The following is a 16,163-nucleotide window of genomic DNA, read 5'->3' as shown; positions in this document are numbered from 1 at the left end:
GTGAGTGTGATGTGGCATGTCTCTTAGACATTTACTTCACAGGATCACTGGCAAGATGGTTGTGTAAGGTGAAAATCCCACAGAAATTGTTTTACTTAAAAAGCTGATGTGAGACGAGCTTGGGTATTTTATTCTAGTCTTTGTCCAATAATCAAGGTTGGGTATTTTTCCCAGTTAAAAGTAGTAGTAGAGAAAATTAAAGTAGAAATAAATATGATAAAGTAAATGGCATTTATTTATCTTAAGGCAGAAAAGTTTGGATGAGGAGGTATTATATGTTCAAGTCTTGATCAATATTCTGTGGTGCTGTTTGAAACTCGGGGATCCTTTAAGAAGTGGTCTTATGGAAAAGTAGGTAGGTCATGGGGGCGGGGTTCAAATAGATATTGGGAGCAGCAATCTCTCTTTCTCTGTCTTCACTTTCCCTAACAGTAAGTATCCTCAGTTAAACACTTCCTGCCCTGAGATTCTGCTTTGCTACAGGTACATAAAGCAACAGGATCAAGGAACCATTGACCAAATCCATGAAAGCTGTAGGTACAAGTTAACCATCCCTCCTGAATGTCAGGTATGCTGCCTGCCACAGTGATGACGTAGGTATGGACAAACTACATCCAATGAAATGTGTGAAGCTTTATTAGCTGTTAGCTACTAAAGAGTGTACACTGATGACATTAGACACAAGAAAGCTGTGTGCTATTGTGCATGCAAATAGCCCTCTTCATTAACTGTGGACAGTAACATTAGGCAGCCTCAGGACTGTACTTAAAACACTTGCTTCTTTTCTACTTAAAAAATACTTAATACTAGGAATTGGAGAAATGGCTCAGTGGTTAAGAGCACTGGCTTCTCTTCCAGAGGATCTGTGTTTGATTTCTAGCACTGACATGGAGTAGCTTGCAACAATCTGTAACTCTAGCCCTGGTTGATCTGTCTTCCTCCTCCACCCTCCTAGGTCACACACACACACACACACACACACACACACACACACACACACACAGAGAGAGAGAGAGAGAGAGAGAGAGGCCAAACACCCATATACTAAAAATGAAGTTGAATAAATCCTAAAAAAAAATATTTAATACCAAGATTAAGGAGCCAAAACAAAGACATTACTGGAAGACAATATAAGTATGTTCATCACTAATTCAAGGTGTTTTCTACTTATGGACGATGCCAGCAAAACGAATTACACCAGGCACATTAAGATCTTCTTTAATCATCCTCTGATAGTTCTTGTAATTAGTTTCTTTTCATTTTCTCCTCCTCTCCTACCTTCTTTCTTCCCTTTCTCCCTCAGCTCTCTCCCTCCCTCACTTTTTGATAAATGGTTTTCAGGCTAGCCTTAGAGTCACTGTGTTAACTCAAGCTGTCCTTGAACTCCAAACAATCCTCCTGAGTGCTGGGATTACGAGCATGAGCCCCATGACCAGCTTATAAGTCTATTTCTTTGTGATGTGAGGATAAATAATTTGCTTAATTTCATTTAGGAAACCATTTAAGTCCAGCCATAATATATTATGTTATTAGCACATTTTGAAAAAGTTAATGAGAAACATACATTTCAGGTAAAATGACTTAAGTATAGTATAAAATAGTCACAAGACAACAAATAAAAACATAAAAATCAATGAAATAGTCAACTACATCAGATTACTTGATGCGATTTAAAAATAATATATTTTATTTACATTTTTAAACTTTTATTTTTATTTACATGTGTGTGGGTATGTGCACAAAAGTCGGGTGATTTCGGAGCATAGAAGAGGGCATCAGATCCCAGGGAGCTAGGGTTACAGGTGGTTCTGAGCCTGTCTAGAACCCAGGTAAGGTTCTCCATGAGAGCATTCAGCACTTTTAAGCCCTTGATCTAAGTCTCAAGCACACAAAACAAATACTTTATCCATCAACGGTTAGTACGTAACCAAATATACACATCTAATTATTTAGTACTATCCAAAAATCTGTTCAGACTATAGAAAATGAAGTTCCTATTTATAGAGAGCTATGGAAAACTCAAGTTCCTATTAGAGTCACAAACACAGCATCACACTATACTTTCTTGGTACGATGATAATGTTCTTACCTGCTACATATGACAGATGGGGGTGGGATTTGAGGGGACAGGTCAGGGGCACTTTGGGTGTAAGTTAAGGCCCTGTGAGATCCAGGGCCTCGCTTGGTGGTTCCTTCAGGGGATTCTGGGAACTGTTCTGAAGCATTGCTGCTGACGGGACTGCTAGCAGGTGATCCTTGGGGAGGTGAGGAGGAGGGCGAGGGAACGGGTGAAATTTTAGCAAAGCCACCTGAAAGAGAATGAGAGTTATGGTGTCATTCAATGAAAACCCCTGACATGCAAACCTGTGTCTCCTTCCTGTCATCTCACCCTGTACACATATACTCAGCAGCAACCAAGGACATGCTTAGCCCCAGATCTGTTTTCATCTCCACGCCACCATCTGGAGACAGAACATGTACCTGAGATGTCTACATGGCATGAAAATATGACCAATAAATCATCCTGAAAATTTGGTGGCAGTGCTGGTACATCTACTCTAGCCATGGTGACCTGAGGCTACCTCAGGCAGGATATTATTTTCTTCTCCCATTTTTTTCTCTCTTGTCATCTTGACTTGGAAATAACAGTTACAATTTTCTTATGTAAATTTCTAGCTGGAACAAAACACACTATTTTTTTTTTTAAAAAAGACAAGCTTACTTTTTTTAAATTTACATGCATGTGTGTTTGTCTGCATGAGATTATGTGCACTACATGTGTGCAGGAGCTTGTGGAGGCCAGCAGATGGCACCAGATTCCCTGGACTGGAATTGTAGGTGGTTGTGAATCACTGTGTGGGTGCTGGGAACTCAGATCCTCTTCAAGAGCAGCAAGTTCTCTTAATCTTTTAAGATCTCTAAGCCATCGCTCCAGCCTCTCTGTTGCTTTAAATTTTCATCTACAGCACAAGATGGCAGGCATGGGATGCTTAAAATATGCAAGTGAAAATGATAATTTGGAGGAGGAGGTCAGCCTTTGTAACTGTTCACACACTCAATGAAATGTATATTTGTATGTAAAAATGCACTCTGAGAAGAGTAAGTGTGAAGGGAACATTTAAACATGTAATACATCCAGTAAAAACTACACAGTAAGCCTAAAGTTTAAACTTCAAATTAGGCAGTACCACATTTACTTTTATGCTACAGCTTGAGGTCTGACTACGTACCGGCTTGAATTTCAGCAGCTCTCTCTCAGTAAGATAAGGTGAATGTTTTCTGATGTTGCTGTCTCCCAAATACAGAGGAGGCAGAATGCAAATAAAACTGGGGAGGGGGGCGTAGGAAATTTAAAAAAATGATAAATCCCTTCATCTACAGGTTTCTGTTTATCCCCTCTGAGGGACACTGAGAGATCTGATGTCATCTCTAGCTGGTATGTGTGGCTAACTGACAGCAAAAGTTTGACTTTTCCCAGTCCAAAGTTTCCCTCTCCATGAAGTGGAATATCATGGCATGTAGATGCCCTTTTATAATTTTGTTGGTGCTATGTTCCTTCTGTGTAGGTTCTTGAGATGAGAGTTCTCAAGTTTCTTGGCTTCAGTATGGTAGACAACCTCCCTCTCAAACCCCTCCAGCAGATTTCTTTGTTGTTTCCTAATCAATATATCAATCTTTCACCTTTGTCCTTAACGAATGAGCCCATCTCAATCCTGAGAGGCTGAAGAATGGCATCATTAGAACCCTAATGAGAACATGTACATAGGCTCGAGGTAGAGGCTAGTCTGTTTGAGATTTATTGAGACATGGCAAGGATTTAGTGGCTGCCTGTTTTGTAGTTTTCCAGGACAGCCTGGTCTACAGAGTGAGCTCCAGGACAAACAGGGCTATGCAGAGAAACTGTGTCTCAAAAAACCAAACCAAAACAAAAAGACTATCAACAATTCTGTAGGCACTGGATTCATCATAGATTTGGGAATACCTTTCTATAATTTGCTTCTTATTTCTTTTGTGTGTATACATATTCATGTCTGTGCATGAGTGGACAATGATATGAAGGCAAGTTTGTTCCTCCATGACTTTCCACCTTGGTTTTAGAGACAAAGTCCCTCAATGAACCTGGAGCTTAGTGATTCTCCTTGGTTGCTCATCAACAACCCAGAGGGATCCTCTGGTCTCTTCTGTTTAGTGTTGGGATTGCAGGTTTGCCTTAGCCTTGCTTGGCTGTTCACACGGGTGCTGAAGATTGAGCCTGTCTTGAGTCAAGCCCTCCACTGACTGAGCTTTTGGCTTAGCCCCCTCTCCCTGCACCTTTTTTGTTAACTAACACACACACACACACACACACACACACACACACACACACACACACATCATTAGTTCAAAGCCCTTGGGGAAACTTCTCCATTCCTATCTTGACACAAATGTGTATTCTGAGAGCAATTTATGAGAAGACTGATTTTGTTTTAATAGCTGAGAGCTGAGAGCTGTAGAGACGTGGGTTTCATTCTTAAATACACATTTTAAAGTCCATATAGCCATTAGGGTTCTTGGAACTCAGGGACTAACTACATTTAAACTAATAAGCAGACCTCAAGGCTCCTGTGACAATCTTTTAAATAAACATGCAGCCAAGGAGAAGCACTTTGCTTTCATAGTACTTTGCTCTACACATTTTTTAACAAGCAGTGGGTCTCAGCACCAACAGCAAGCAGCAGAGATTTAGGGGATAGAGGGTGGGGTGAGAAGATGGACGTGTGAAGTTTATTGCAAGTTAAAAAAAAAACAAAAACAAGAAGCATTAGGGATGGTGTGGCAACAGGACACACACGTCCATACACCAGTCTTCAGAGGGATGGAGACATGAATGATCAATGCAGAAACAGGCAGAGTACCCCTTATCCACAATGCTCCATTCGGAAGGACTTCAGATTTTTTAGTTTTGTGGATTTAGGAATATTAACACCAAGTTCAAGAGTTGAGAATCTGTAATGCAAGTTTGGCAATCTGAAACATTCTCATTTAAACTTTCAGATCAGGACTGCTCAATATGCAATCACTGGATACTCTTCCACTTTAGAAAGGAAGGCTAGAGGAGAGGCTGAAAGAAAAAAATTTAAAAAAAAAAAAGAATAAAACCCAACAAAAATTCTAAAAGGCAGGGAGGGGAAAAATCAAGTATTGTAAAATAAAGTATCATAGATATAGAAAAGGGATTTCTCTATGAAAGTTAGAAATAGCCAGAAAGAAAGAGGCCCTTTAAAGACCATCAGAAGGAAGACATTCAATTTTGTATTACACACACACACACACACCCCAAAACAAAAATCAGGATGAGCTAAAAATGCACACTTTCTTAGATATTTATTGTCATTTTATAATTGAGTATTTTAAGAGACTCCAGGAACAAGATAGAGGTCATGAAATATAAAATCCTCAATGATTTAAGTTGTCCCAGCATGAAACAGTTAAAAACATTAGTAGACAATGAATAAACAAACAAAGAAACAAATAATTTAGAGACTCTAAAATCCTAATTCCTTTGAGTAACTGAGCCTTTGCTTCCTTGTTCCAAAGAGCCTGAGAAAATATGTGTTAAGACACAGAAACAACCAGAGGGAGACGGTGAGGAATGTTTTCTAGGATTTCTTTAGGTCAATCCAGTTGCTTTGCAGTATAAAAATCTCTCAGATTAACTTTAATTGAGCAACAAAGAAATGGAACAGAGAAGATGGCTCAACAGTTAATACACTTGCTAATCTTCTAGGGACCTAAGTTCTGTTCCCAGCATCCATATCAGAGGTTTACTAACACCCGTAAGTCCAGCTTCAGGGTATTTGACCTTCTATTCTGGCCTCCTCAGGCACCTTCAGACAGGTGTATATATTCACACAGACACATAAACACATATACCTAATTAGAAATAAAATTAATCTTAAAAATAAAAAACCAGCTGTTCTGATAAATATATAACTTTGTACTAATGTTTTAGAAAATTTATCTAGAGTAAAAACAATACAAGACAAAAAAAATCACTATTATATAAAAGTTTTCTCTCAAGTCCAGCTTATAGGTGTTAAATCATATGGTTTTACCACAGTGGAAAGCTCACACTTACAAGACACTAGCAAAGGATCACTACATAGGCAGAATCAGTGAATCAGGGGAACTTAGAAGTAACAGTAGCTCCCCATGGTTAGTGGCTCACACTAGAAAGGCAAGGTGGAAAATTTCAATAAGGGGTCGTAGAGATGCAGGTTAGTACCGAACAGCCACATGGCAGCTCACATTGTTTGTAACTCAAGTTCCAGGGAATCCAATGCCCTTCACTGGCCTTTGCTGGCACTGAGCACATCTGGTGCACATGTATACATGCAGGCAAACATTTTAAGAAGTAAATGCAAAAGCAAATTATTATCCTTCATCAGAGGGCTCCTGTGTGATCTGACCCATGTAATTTTCTTTTAGTCGTTGACAAAGATTGCTTGTGTTTCAGCTATTTCAAACGAATGTTGAGTAGGGGAGTTGGCAACACACTGTTCACTTGATTTGTGCTCAGGACAGATCCATCAATCTACTCTGGACACAGATCTTTCAACTTTAGTGTGCTCGGTCTTCTGCACCTCACCACCCAGGGTGCATACATTCCTCCTCTAGCTCCTCAGACGCCATTTCCTTATCCTCCTTCCATGCAAAGGACTTTCCCTAGCCTCTTCACACATAGTTTCTGGAAAAGCAGGTGACAGAAGAGTGAATCGCATCAAGCACAGCCAGGTACTTGCTTAGCAGGGACAACCAAAACAGGTGACATCAATGTAAGGGATTAGTGGAGGGCTGTCTAACACATGTGTGGGCAGAAAGAGACCCGTGTGGGCAGGAAGATCCAAGCAAGGGTGAAGTGCTAGAAAGTAAGTGAGAAGGAAAGGATGCGCAATCAGAAATAGGCATGTGTGAAAACCCCATAAGGATTTGCACTTTATACTGATTTAAAAATTGCACTAGGAGAAGGAAAAGCAAATAAAACCAAATGAAGACAAACTAAACCAGAACTTGATTGACCAGGGAGAGGTGGGATCTAGTTTGATTGGATTTTTAATATATTTCTGTATTTGGGCAGGATTTTAGTGATTGATTTGAATTCAGTATATACTGGATATAGATTATATTATAAAGTGCTTTTTTTCATGGTGACAGCAACCTAAAAACACTACAATACAAAGTACCTTCAAAATTATCAGGATGGAGAAATGCCCAGCCTACAAGAATGACAGATTGCTATTCAGTGCAGTGATTTCTACTATCGCCCCTTATGGCATGTTGAGTGGATAATCTTGAGTTAGTAAGTAAGACATGAGAGTAAGATGCAGGGACATGAAGCTACATCCTCATATACTGTTATTTCCAGGGTAACCCAGAGTCACAAGACTCAAATTTAAAAACAGGAAAAATTTGATTTTAAATTATGTCGATGTGTGTCTGTCCATATGTGTGTACATGTATGTAGCATGTGTGGTACATTGCTTCCAGAGGACAAAAGAGGGCAGTAGATCCTTTGAAACTGGAGTTACAGGTGACCTGATATGGGTGCTGGGACCATAACTCCTATCCAATGGAAGAACACTGCACACAATTAAGTGCTGAGCTATCTCTCTAGCTCCAAGATTTTATATATAATATATAAGTATATATTACATGAATAATATTTAGTATGTATATAAGGTTACATATATAGCTTTTATTTACTTATACTTATTAATTCATTCATTCGTGTGTGTATGTGTGTATATGTGTATGTGTGTATATGTGTGTGCATGTGTGTTTATGTGTGTATGTATGTGTGTATATGTGTGTGTATATATGTGTATGTGTATTTATGTGTGTGTGTATGTGTGTGTGTGTTTTGAGTTTTTTGTTGATGCACATACATGTGGAGGCCAGAGGGCATGTCTATCTGTGTTTGTCTCCTGGCATCTCAGCTAATTACCACTCTCCATCATCTGTTGCTACCTGGTTGGAGTATAGCTCAAGGCTATTTCCCAGCTCAGAGATGATGTCCACTTTAAAGAGCTTAAGGAACATCTATACAGCTCAAAGGACCACAATATTTTTTTGGAGCATTGGATTGCCTTTAATGGTTTCTTTGAGGACTGGAATAAAAATAAACTTGAACTCTGTAGAGAATGTGTCTTCCTTTACTGAACAGTAGAGATTTTAAGAGAAGGGACCAAGTGGGAAGTGAACAACCAGAGGAAAATGGGCAAACAGGAGTCCTACCCTAATTCCTGTGTCTTAAGGTTAGGTTTGCCTCTCCAAGAGTCTTTTGAAATATCACTGGAATTTGAGCAATTTTCAAATGGTTCTCACAGAAATCTCATCATTTGAAGGATATCCAGTCTGTTTCTGACTATTATACACTCAGTTGTAACCCATACTTGCTTCCTTAAGAACAGATAGAAAAGGTGAGAAGGAAGAGAGGAAGAAGGAAGAGAGTTAGAAAGAGAGGGAGGAATGAGGAAAGATAGATAAAATGAGGGACAAACTAGGGAGAAAGGGGAGGGAGAGAGGGATGGAGGGAGGAAAAGAAAAGCAGAAGAATAAGGAAGGGAGAAGTTGGGAAGAAAGGAACAGGAGGGAAGAAAGGCAGGGTTCAAGGGTCAACCTCAAATCTGAGGGATTAGTTTTCAGAAGAGACCAGAGTGAGCAAGCTACAGTTCTGCCAGTTGTTGCCCCTCAGCTCTGATACACATCTGAGCAGAGGGCACAGCTACTACAGAGGCTACCAGCAGAGCTTTTAGAAATGTCATGAGGGTGATGACAAGTTCATACCTGTTATGGCAGCCAGACTGGCATGTTCAATATCACAGTGAGAGGAGGGCTTTCCTGGAGCCCAAACTCAAATTTTTAAGCTGCTAAGGATAAACATCTCAGAAACAAAGCAGAAAGTAACTGAAAACCCCAAGAATTTCTACAGAAGCAAGTGTATAGTACTTCTCAGAAGAGGTCAGAGGACAGCTCAGGTCCTCACCTGGATTCTAGGATGGAAATTCAGAGGCAAATGTAAGGAAGTTGTGTGTGTGTGTGTGGGGGGGTGTATTTGAGCACACATATGAATGTAGTGCCTAGGGAGGCCAAAAGTGGGTGTTGGATCCCTTGAAGTGGGCATTACAGGTGGTTGCCTGACATGGGTGCTGGGAACCAAACTCCCAGCAAGACAGTTAAGAGCAGCAAACCCTCATAACCACTGAGCTAACTCTCCAGCTCCTAAGGTCTTGAACTCTTTTTCCTCCTGCATCAGTATCTTAAACTTCATTGTTCTTCATTTTACTGTCACAGTTCATTATCACATCTTATGTATGGAAAATGGGTCTATGCACCCAGAGTATACAAAGAATGTGACTTACCTGGCCTGTTTTGCTTTTTAGCTTTTACATGGTTAGCTGCAGAGACGGCATAGGATGAAGTGAAGGACCTGCTTTTGGTGAGCGTCATCAACACTGGGGCATTCCAAGAGTCAGGATTGACAGCACTACAAAGACAGCAACTAAAGCTCTCAGAGATATTACTCACTGATACTGAGCACATCTTTCCAGAACCTTCCTGCCACCTCCAGTCGATATGCCCACCTGAGTATTCATTCCCAGATTGCTGACAGAACCATTTAATTTGCAAATGGCAGACTAAGCTAAGCTCCGCATCTACTGCAGTCATGTGTCTATTCATCTCTCATCAAACACAGTCTACCAAGAGAAAAGATGACTTTCCCAACCCCCAAAACACGACGCACTCTTCTGCATGTATGAATCATGTTCCATACAGAGCTTTCACAAGCTATCTTGCAGATTCGTTGGCTCTGATATAACTGTCCTTGCAGAAGTAGAAAATGACATAATGTTTACTTTATATATAATAATACACAGGTATACAGGTATCGGTATATATTTTCTATGCAATATTATTGGTGAATACATTTAACATTTAGCATTTGAGCAAGCCACTCAACGACAGTGTCTTGCATTACTTACTTATCAAGTAGAACATGAAAGCAGACCTATAGTCTGTCACTTCTCTCTGTTGGCAACATAGCCTTTCGTAACAAAGAAAATTGTTAGCAGCAGCCTATAGCAGTGTCCAAAGATTTCTTTCTACTGGTGACACCCTCAAAAGAATGCTATACCCAGTCACAGCCCAATTGAAACATACACACAATGAGCATGGTGCGGACACACTGATCCTATAAATTATAGTGGAGGAAACAAGTTCTCTTTACCTAGATAAAGCATATGATGACCATCACAGATTGATCATCAAGTTGTTCCCTGTAAACTAATCTGGAATCAATCAATCCATAAAGGATTGGACCTAGAGAAGGTTACAGAAGCCATGTAATTAATGGGATGGGATTCTTGGAGATCTTCCAAGCTGAAATTCCTCTTTACATACTGCTTCAAGCCTTACTTGAGGAAATGGAAACATTATCCACCCTAATTTGGGAGAGAAGTGAATTCAGGAAGTGGACAACCTTGGACTGCTCCTAGCAAAAAGTGCTTGGTCTGTGTTTTGCCAGCACCTGTGTCCTTTCATGCACCAGTAAATTTGGTGAAGGTTAAAAGTCTATAATTTACATGAATATAGCTTGGATATTTGATCATTCTCCAATCTTAGATTAGGCAGGATGTATCTGATCTGTCTGAGGGATAGACGGTAAATAATGCTGAAATGGATGGAATTACAGAATCATGGATCTATGAAGTTTGTCATATAAGATGTAAAATTAATGGATAATTTGGAGGTGGTCCCAAAGAATAGGGGTTCTGCCTCTCCAAGCAGTCGTCACGCCCAGAGCTCTTTAGTGAGGGATGGGACTTCAGGATTTCCTTCCCCATGATATTTGTCTTCAATGATTATATTTTATAAGCTGCCTTTGCTCTGACTTCTCATAGAAATTTACCATATAACATACATGATGAGAGAGACATTTGAAGAGTGAAGTAAACTTCAGCAATTGTCAAGAACACTGGAAGCCTACAAAACATTTGTTTTATGGCATCTTTGGATGGTTCATCTTTAGCCTTTCCCAAATACTTGTAATTTTGTGAATGAGATAAAAAAATATGAACGAGTCAAAGATTTCCTTGTGGTGTTAGTCTCTGTTGGCTCATTCTACTTGCCTGGATAACTGATAAAGTGACTATGATATGTTAATATATAGGTCTATCTTTTCATTTCTTAGATTATTATATAGTCAACAAACTATTGCTCATCCATGTAGACCTTTTGAAGAGCTTAACATCCTAAAAAGATATCTTATTGAGGCTCACTCAAAAACTGCCTAATTATGTTCCTTTACAGCAATAACAACAAAAATCAAAAAACCATTTAAAAGGGGGATACAAAGATGGCTCAGTGATTAAGAGCACTGGCTGCTCTTGGAGGGGACACTGGTTTGCTTCCCAGTGCTACCAACATGGAAGCTCACAACTATATGTCATTTCAGTTCCAGATGATGCAATACCCTCTTCGTACTTCTCAAGGTGTTATAAACATGTGGTGCATATATACATGCAGTCAGGCAAAGGCACTCATATCATTTAATTAAAAATCTAAGGAAGTGTTCTTTAAAAACAGGTAAAACGTCTTTATTTTGAAAAGTTTATAAAATGGAATGTAATGAAGGCAGGTTAATTATGTTTTATCTATATCTATCCCATGTTAATCTGGAATATATTAATTTATTATATTATACTATTAGCAAAACATCATAAATCAATGTATGTTGTTTAAATGCATTATAGTTCAGGATCACATTTGTGTACTGATTTGTGTGAGCCTCAAGGTAGTTGTCAGTAACTACCAATGCTGGCTCATCCCTGCTTAGATCCAATGAACAGATAATAATTTGGATTCTAGAGAAACATACACATATATACACAAATATTCACACATACTAACATACACACATACATGTGTGTGTATATATATATATTTGCACAAAGAAATGTAAAAGATTTGAATATGTCCAAGGGTTTTTAAGATGCTATCTACTTTTTGATCTATAATTCTTGCTAATTCTGAAGATAGTAAGCAGAACTGGTCTGACAGCCATTGTAAGAATCCCATGTAAATGTCAGACTAGATGCGTTCATTTTAAAGTTCTCAGTATGAATCTCGATGCAGGTATAGTGTAACTGCAGTCTGACCTTAGCCTTTTCCGGCTAATGCTCAATGCCATAGGGGCAGGGCTCATACCAACTCACTCTCAGTATTTACATTTAAGGTCATGTCAACCAGGCCCTAAGGTACTCTGTGGTTAAGCATGCAAATTTGGCACATTCAAAGCCCACTTCTCGTAACTCTGGTCGGGCCTCTCTTCTCATGGACTCCATGAATCCTCTTTGGAGAGTAAGTCCCCTAGGGAGACCGGAAGCCAGTGGAAGTGGGGTCTGACCTGGGTGAAGGGGCTTCGTGCGGCTTTATGCTGGCACTGCGGTCCCTCCGCACTGGCGCAGGCTCCAAGGTGGGCAGACCTGTGGCAGAGGTGGTAGTTGTCCAAGTTGATGAGACTCTTCTCAGCAAGCCTGGAGGCAAGCTTCTCCTCAGGCGCTGGAAGGAAGATTCGCTTTATCACTAACCATATTTTAGCCATGAAATTTTATGTAAAGCAGTGGGCAGAAGCGAGGTAAACGGAAGCAGGTGTTGAACAGTTCTGGCTGAATTTCATCTACTCCGATCTTGGAACACTGAAAGAGAAACTCGGAAGTTGAGTGCAAAGGGTAACAGTGAGCCATGTTTGCTGTCCCCTGGGGAATTTCAGGCCGTGAATGTGAGAAGCAGACTGGCTACATAGCAAGTACTAGGATCCGAGGACTACACAGGAGAGTTCTGTCTCAGACTTCACAGAAGTAGCAGGAAGGAAACCTGAGAGATAGTGGAAAGGCTAGCTAAGACCACGCCCCTCATGCCATGCCGCACCTACCTTGGGAATGGTCAGCTTGTCTTTCTCCAAGCCTTCCTCAGAGTCAGAGCAGGTATAATTCTCACTGAAGGTCACAGTCGGGTTCACTCTGGGCTTGTGGATGGCTTGGAAGGTGAGCTGGGTGCTGAGCAGGTTGCTTACGGCCCTCAAGGATGTGCATACATTCGGAGGCAGAGAAGGGTCGGCCAGGAGGTCAGTAATGAGGCCGTGGGCCTCCCCCATCACGGCAATATCCACAGTGATGCTGGTTCCTGACTGGGACACCAAAGCAAGAGGTCAGGGAAGGTGAGTGTGTGTGGGTAAATTGACGTAATCTGAGCTTTATCAACGAAAAGCAAACAGCTGTCAGGCAAACTGCAAGTACTGGCAGCTGAGGCAGGAATATCTAGGGACAACCTAGGGTGGGTAGTAAGAGAAGACCCCGTGTTACTTCGGAGCCCAATTTGAAGGAAAAGGCAAGCAGATTGAGCTGAGCACTTCAAAACAACGCAGTTCAAATGACATTGCTGTTTTAACGCTAAAACTTGCCAAGGTTAGTTTTGTAGGTCTCTACTTTTCAAAAGTTTATATTTTTAGAATATTTAATACTGACCCATAAAGGTGTGAGATATGGGTTCGAGTGATGCCTCGGTGGTTGGGAGCACTACCTAGTCTTGCAGAGGACCTGGGATGAGCTCCCAGAAGTCACATGGCAGTTCCTAACCATCTAGGACTTCATTTCCATTGGGTCCCATGCCATCTTCTGACCTCTCTGGACACTTCATAACAGATGGTGCACAGCAGTGGTTCTCTCGTGTTGTGGTGTTCCCCCAACCATAAAACTATTCCATTACTACTTCATAACTGTAAAATTCCTACTATCATGAATTGTAATATAAATATCTGATATGCAGGATAGGTGATATGCGACTGTCAAAAGGGTCACAATCCACAAGTGGAAAACCCCTGGTGTCCGCAAAACACTCGTACACGCGAAAATCAAACTAAATATTTCAAAAACCATTTCAAACAGTTGTACATATGTGACATTTTAATAGATAACATACTGTATAATATTCAAACCATGGTCAGTACACCTATGCCCTAAAACATTCATCATTTCTCTGCCTGCGCTGAAAATATTCAAAAGGCCTTTCCTCCAGTTATAGGTGGAAACCTATAACACATTCTCTTCCCGAACAGCCATCGCACTGTGAAACAGCATGGGGCAGCTTCTTTCTCGATCTGAAGTACACTGTTCAAAGCTAGAGCTGGAGGAGGCATATAGAAGACTAAAACCGCTCTAGGGCTGTGTGTATCCTAGTGGTAGAACAGTTGCCTAGCACGTTTAAGCTCTGGCTTTGAAGCCAGTATAACCACTATTCCATGGCAAAATAACAAAAGATCGAACCAAACAACACCTGGTTTTAAAAAGCAGAGAATTTGAGGGGAAAAACATCAAACCTTCCTCATGAAGAGTTCTCTGTTTTACTAGGCATCACTGGGAAATCTCCTTGGGAAAGTAGCATTAATATACAAGAAGATCTTGATTCCAGTGAAGCTTTAACGTAACACTTGAGCTTAACACGTGGTAGGGAGTCCACTAGTTTTAGAGACAGACGTGAAAAGTCACCGAGTTTGTGTACAAATCCACACTCTGTCTCTCTTGGTTGCTAAGATCTTATGTCAGGTCTGTATGTTCGTGACACATTTGTTGCATTTTCTCAAGTGGTCCATTAGAACAGGATGTTAGGGTAAGAGTCAGAGAAGGAGGAGGGAGGTAAAGAGCGACAAAAACTAAAACAGCAAGTAAAGGCCAGTGTTCCGCACAGTGCTGTTCTGGAAAGATTGAAAGTAGGGAGAGGAGAGACTCAGCAAGGCCAGATGGCCAGGGAAAGCCTCCAGCAAATGGCAGAGGACCATTTGTCCTGCAGTGCTGCAGTGCAGCACATCACGGGGCACACAGAACCAAGTCATCTCAAGCAGCGCATCGTGCTGATTCAGGAGGTCCTGCATCCAGGCATTTAGATCCATAATCCACCACTTCCCAGCACCATTACCTCTACCTTTTAGGTCACTAAAATCTCCCTGTTTTTCATTTCGTCAGCCCATGGTTTGGGGATACAGTTTCTCAAACAACGGAACAAGAAAAGAGAAAAGCAAAATAATAATGACAATACTACCCATGAAGAAGAAAGTTTTAGTTTCTCATTTTTATTTTGGTACATAAGTAACTTACTTATTTTATTTATGTACCAAATGATGTTTTGTGAGGCACACAGGTGAAAGGACGTTTCCCTGAAGCAGACACAGGTAAAAGAATGTTTGGGTAAAGCAGACACATGAAAGGACTCTTGATGAAGGAGCATAACTACGACCGCACAGACAGTGGGAGACGAGCACTGAGCACTGGTTTGATTTGCTTCACCTCGGTATTCTTTGCTAACAACATACACGTACTGGTTTGCCTTGTGTAGGGTTGTTGAACTCAACTTGTGGTAACACCACCATTGAGAGAAACTCGCCACGAGCTGCTTATGAGGTTCCTGCAGCAGTTTGTCAATGCTTTGGAGGCCTCACGTCAGGTCAGTCTGGGAGCCTGGCAGCTTCTTCAGGATTGAACTGCAGCTGCCTGGTGCCTGCTTGCTTTAAGATCTGGACTGTAGCTGTTGGTTCATGCCTGGTGTCTGCCTGCCTAGAGGACTGGTCTGCATCTGCTGAATAGTATTTGGTGTTTGCTACAGGACTGAACTGCTGCCAAAGAAGATCAAGCTGGCCTCCAAAGAACTAATGCTGACAGGTCTACTTCCCAGATATCTTAATAACCTTTTTTTCTACTTCCTCTGCTGGGTGGTAGGATAGAGGAGAGATTAAACCCTTAATAACTGTAGGTTGTAAAAAATGTAGGTCTACCTACCCATAATGCTAATGCTACACTACAAAGGTAACTGTAAGAATAAAAAGAGATAGTGTAATCAAACAATTCTGTGCTAGCAGTTATGAATCATGTGGTATAAACAATAATATATGTAATCATATAGATAGAAATATAATCACCCTGAAGCTTTTCTTTTTTTAATTGGATATTTTAATTTACATTTCAGATGTTATCCCCTTTCCCTATTTTTGCCCCCTAGATACCCGCTATCCCATCTCCCCTCCTCCTGCTTCTATGGGGGTGTGCCCCACCCATCCACCCACTTCTACCTCT

At 40.7% G+C, this 16,163-nt stretch overlaps 1 protein-coding gene across 2 annotated transcripts in view; it reads right to left on the bottom strand.

Annotated features, from left to right (window-relative positions):
* The window catches only part of Pde3a (phosphodiesterase 3A), a 256,100-nt gene that overhangs the window by 33,600 nt on the left and 206,337 nt on the right, over positions 1-16,163 (bottom strand). Inside the window, exons 3-6 of one of the 2 annotated variants that reach the window (XM_034512469.2) lie at positions 12,974-13,228; positions 12,446-12,600; positions 9,402-9,526; positions 2,090-2,309 (exon numbers count right to left, since the gene is read on the bottom strand). In XM_034512469.2, the coding sequence (XP_034368360.1) occupies positions 2,090-2,309; positions 9,402-9,526; positions 12,446-12,600; positions 12,974-13,228 (755 nt within the window). The remainder of the gene's footprint in view (positions 1-2,089; positions 2,310-9,401; positions 9,527-12,445; positions 12,601-12,973; positions 13,229-16,163) is intronic. The other variant, XM_076940749.1, reaches the window with a different exon arrangement.

This window comes from Arvicanthis niloticus, chromosome 9 (assembly GCF_011762505.2).
Source record: "Arvicanthis niloticus isolate mArvNil1 chromosome 9, mArvNil1.pat.X, whole genome shotgun sequence".
Taxonomy (NCBI): domain Eukaryota; kingdom Metazoa; phylum Chordata; class Mammalia; order Rodentia; family Muridae; genus Arvicanthis; species Arvicanthis niloticus.
Note: the sequence above shows the minus strand (reverse complement) of the source record. Positions and strands in the feature narration are given on the sequence as shown.